Source organism: Gymnoscopelus braueri (genome assembly GCF_963280865.1).
Source record: "Gymnoscopelus braueri genome assembly, chromosome: 11".
Lineage (NCBI taxonomy): Eukaryota > Metazoa > Chordata > Actinopteri > Myctophiformes > Myctophidae > Gymnoscopelus > Gymnoscopelus braueri.
Genome location: NC_137613.1, coordinates 38,288,808 through 38,293,807, shown reverse-complemented (window position 1 = coordinate 38,293,807; position 5,000 = coordinate 38,288,808). Strand labels below are relative to the sequence as shown.

The 5,000-nt window shown below is 45.5% G+C and overlaps 1 protein-coding gene across 1 annotated transcript in view; it reads left to right on the top strand.

Annotated features, from left to right (window-relative positions):
- LOC308095616 (glutamate receptor ionotropic, kainate 5-like) overlaps positions 1-5,000 on the top strand; it is a gene marked incomplete at its 3' end in the record, with an annotated part of 85,832 nt that overhangs the window by 8,553 nt on the left and 72,279 nt on the right. Inside the window, 1 exon segment of the mRNA XM_080442667.1 lies at positions 3,518-3,682. Within this exon segment, the coding sequence (XP_080298793.1) occupies positions 3,518-3,682 (165 nt within the window).

Genomic DNA, 5,000 nt, shown 5'->3' with positions numbered 1-5,000 from the left:
GCACACAGAAGAAAACAGTAATTTGCAAACAATCATCCATGCTTGTGCGTACATGTGTGCCTATCCACAAACATACAAACACACAGACACACCTGCACTCAACACATTATGTACAGTACTGTACTGTACTCATGGGCACACGCACATCCATCTGTAATGTATAGCCCACTGAGGCTGTCCAATATAATGGCAAGAACACAACTGTCCATATAGCGTGTCTTGTCTTCCCAGACATCCGAACCGGTTGTCCATAATATTTATCAGGCTTCGTTGTTTACAACTGCTTCCCCATGTGATCACAGCAAGTTGAAATGCGTTCACGGTGCTTTGCAACCTTTAAATCTTAATACATCCTGTCGTGTATGATGCCCCGTTTTTTTTATAATTGTGTGCATGTTTAAGAACATAATTCCTCGCCTTCGGTAGTTCCAGCCTGGTGGGGATAATAATCTTATAAGATGATCCTGTAGAGTGTGATGCTACCAGATTTCCAAATTGTTTAAGATTTTTAAAGTCCTGTAATCTGAGCCTAGTTCAAGGGCCAGTTCCCAGAGTGCTCCAGAAACTGAAGACAATCCGATGACCATAGAAGTTGTTTTCGTCCCCCAGAAGGGGAATTGACAAGTGATTATATTTGTCAATTCCACTGGAGAGGAGTGGCACCTCACAGGGTTAAAACAGATCTACAGAGGGAACACAGTCAACACACACGCACACACGCACGCACGCACGCACACGCACACGCACACGCACACGCACACGCACACACAGAGACAGACAGACATGCACACACCTTAACGTTGCGCTCGCTGGAAGTGGTTTCAAAGTATGGTGTACAGTAGTACCGGCAGCACTGAAGTCCAAAATGGCTTTTTATTTGAAACAAAATGACAGCCTTTCTGCATTTCTGGAGCGTTGATGGGGAACCACTAAGGCAGAGATAACATTTACCACAAGGGTAGAAAAACTGTCATCTTGTGTTACATTGAATGGATTTTGGAGTGTAAAGTTACACGTTGTAATCTTGAGGCCCCCCGCATTCTTTATTGAGACAGACAGCAGTAAAGCTGAGAGAGAACCAGTGCAGACGGGAGAGACCGGAGAGAAGGCACAGATGGGATTACGACTGCAGGCCAGCAGGGACATGTGGCTTCCAGAGACCAGGTTCTCACTACACTTGAACCTGTGACTGCAAACTACACAGACCATTAATGATCATATTATATGCTATGCAGATCTACAAGTTCACAATACATCGCAATTAATTAATTATTACTTAATTATAAGTCCCAGGAGCAATATTCATGTTTGTGCTGTTCCTTCTAATCAAATTTCTCAATGATACAACAGTTGTTCATTAAATTATGTATGCATGTTATTATAGTACAGTATGGTTTGAATAGTTTGGCATATGAACTTATTTTCAGTGTATAATATACACACACTTGTGTGTGTAATGTGTATATTATGTCTTTACATGACACTTTTTTTTTTTATATTAGGGTCCATGTAAACGCACATGTCACGAGGAGAGATCATACAGGAACAATTATTAATGTGATACAGTATTTGTTGCTGTTCTTATACTCAGTGTAATAGTCTGTGATATCTGACTCCAATAATATTTAATTGCAACATTAACATTGGTGCGTTTTAAATTTGTGTATTCTGCCCTAGAACAGATTTTGCTACTTTACTGGCCATTAAATTAACATGAAATAGAATGTTCCCTGTGATTCAACCCACCTTTTCCATGCTTGTGCAAATCATTATGAATGGGCTGATACCTTTCTCATAAAAAACATTGCTGTATGCATGGACATTGATATCCACTGTTACAGTGCTGATACAGGGTGCTATGAATGCCAGACAGCTCATAAGTGTAACACACGCACGCGCACGCGCACGCACGCTCACGCGCGCACACACACGCACACACACGCACGCACGCACACACACACACACACACACACACACACACACACACACACACACACACACACACACACACACACACACACACACACACACACACACACACACACACACACACACACACACACACACAAACACACACCACACATCTTCCAGTGGCTGTGACACTTGCTGTGGGCACTGGTGACCTCCCTTTGAAGTCGCTCCACTTTTTTTATGTTAGACCTTTAACTCAAAAAGTCCATGAAAACCACAGGAATGGCGGCGTGCCAGAAAGCCAAAAGCAAATTTGTCCCATTCTGGCTATCCAGACAGTCTGTGATCTCTGTAACCCAGGGAGGAAGATGTGTGAATGGAGATACTATCTAAACACTGTTAAGCTTATCTGGTCTGTGTCAAATGTCCCCCCTCTTCCAATCACCCCTCCTAACCGAGGGTCATTCTGAGTAAAATTGGGTTAGTAGGATTGGGGGCAGGATGTCACCATTTTGTCTCCTCAAAATATCCTTCTCTTCCATTTTTTCTTCTAATCACCGCTCTCTAATATATCTCTCTCTCCACCCCAGTGTCTCTTCTTAGCTTCCTTCCTAGCTGCCACTTTATCTATTAAAACTTTCTTCTCACTTTTCAGAAAGACAAGGCACACTTTCACCACGTCAAATAGAACTTCACTTGTAAAGACCACACCTTCAATGAAACAGATAATATTATCAAACATGAAACATGAGAAATGGTAACCACGAGAGAGTATGTACATTTATGGGCAGGCTTAGCATGGCATGTGTGGCTTAAGACTTTAATGTGCGGGCGTGATCGTCTAAGGACACACTGCATGCGCAGCGTGGAGTGTGCAGCTTAGACGGTTAAGGGCAAAGGACATAGCGTGCGTGGACATCATGCAGAGCATGGGCCATGCGTCATAGGAGGTTCCAGGGGAGGGTTGTGGACACTGGTACTTTGGGATTTGAAGTCCATGAGCTTGAGTGGTGTGAATCGTAGAGATCCCCCCATCAGGAATCTGACGAGAGAAAGACAGGAGAGAGAAGACAAAAAGGGTGGGGAAGAGGGGGAGGGGGGGTGCAAGTTACGATGCACACTGACAGGTAAACGTGGCTGGGTTTTAATGCTGCGCTCATTGGCATGAGGGCGGACCTGTCATCAGCTTGATTGAAGACAGGTGAGTGATTAATTGGCATGAGGGATGGAGTTGTCAGCTGCTTAAAGGATGGGTGGGAGATTGGTACGAGGGGCGGAGCTGTCGTCTGGCTGAGTTGTAGACGTGCGTGCTTGTCATCAGGCTTGGTCGTCCCTCCTGAACTTCAGTCGTACCAACTCCATAACTAGGACAGTACCAGCCTGTTGTATCTGAAATGTCTTCTGAATGTACTTTATATGTACTGTAGCTGACTCTGAGTACGAAGAAATAGCATCTCTCTAACCCTCTCCCCGTCTCACTGTCTGTGTGTTTGTGTCTCTCTGTCTCTGTCTCTGTCTCTCTCTTTATCTCTGTCTCTCTCTCCCACTCTCTCCTACTCTCTCCCACTCTCTCTGTCTCTCTGTCTGTCTGTCTCTCTCTCTCTAGCGGCCATTTTGGACGACCAGTCGGTGTGTGGTCGCGGCGAGCGTCTAGCGCTGGCCCTGGCCAGGGAGAACATCAACAGCCTGTTGGAGGGGCCGGTGAGGGCCAAGGTGGAGGTGGATGTCTACGAGTTGCAGAGAGACTCCCAGTACCATACCACTGACACCAGTAAGTCCACTATCCTCATCATATGTCTTTTTTCCTTTCCCTGTTTTCTGTCTTTGTTTCTTTTTTTCTTTGTTTCTTTGTTTCTTTGTTTGTTTGTTTGTTTGTTTGTTTGTTTGTTTGTTTGTTTGTTTGTTTGTTTCTCTCTTTCTTTCTTTCTTTCTTTCTTTCTTTCTTTCTTTCTTTCTTTCTTTCTTTCTTTCTTTCCTTTCTTTCCTTTCTTTCTTTCTTTCTTTCTATATTGTACACTGTTGTTCTGCTGTGAAATGGGCATTTCAGCAAAAGAACTGATGGAAGTAAGCACAGCAAGTAAGAGCCAAAGCGGCCTGGCGTTAACCTTTATTCAACTAGGCAGGTCAGCTGCACCAGTGCTGGATCGTTACTGAGCCGTTCGATGAAGCTCAGCAGTAAATACCACACACACACACCACGCTTTTTGTGCTGTTTCTGTAAGCAGCACGTAATACAAAGTGATGAATTATAGTGGTGAAATGGTGTTTTTCACGGAGGGATTCTGAAACCAGAGTGTGCTGGAGACGTATCAGTCAATAAAAAAGGATTGAAAACTATGCCCACCCATCCACCCCTTTCACCCTCCGCAGTTGGGGAAGACAGCGAGGCCATTAGTCAACAACACAAATCGTTATGGTTTTCAGAGTGATATTATTAATTTATATTGCTTGAAAATAAGTATTTCAATCTGACTCACATTCCGCTGATCCTATTTGCTATCTTTGCTACTGTACATACTGTAGTGTTAAAAGGGCTGTAAGTGATATCATCATACTATAATTTGAGTAACCTCTGTCTGTCCGTCCGTCTTGGGGTGTCTTCGTCTGTGCCCGATCAAACTGCGCATGCGTCGCATCCAATCCAGCTGCGACACACACGCTGGCTCTGTGTGTGCGCATGCGTCGCATCTACAGCCCCACAGAGCATGCGTCGCATCTACAGCCCCACAGCGTTACACTGTTGCACACACCACAGCGTTACACTGTTGCACACACAGAACACTCGCCTCCGCGGCCGTGTATGCACGTTGGGGAGGCACGTGTCAAAATGTACATTATTTGTGTTCGCGCGACGGCCGCGTATGTGTGTCGCGCTAAACGTTGCGTGTGTGTGTGTGTTTGCGACGGGACCCGGGGGGTTCCGCGACGGGGGGGTGTGTGGGGGGTTGCCCGTGGGGAGGGGTGACCGCGGGGGGTGCCACGGGGGGACCCGCGGGGGGACCGCGCTACAGGACGTGCAATAACCCCAAGTTTGCAACTACTTTCGTCTGCGCCCTTCACCGGGTATGGTCTAGTATATATATATTTTT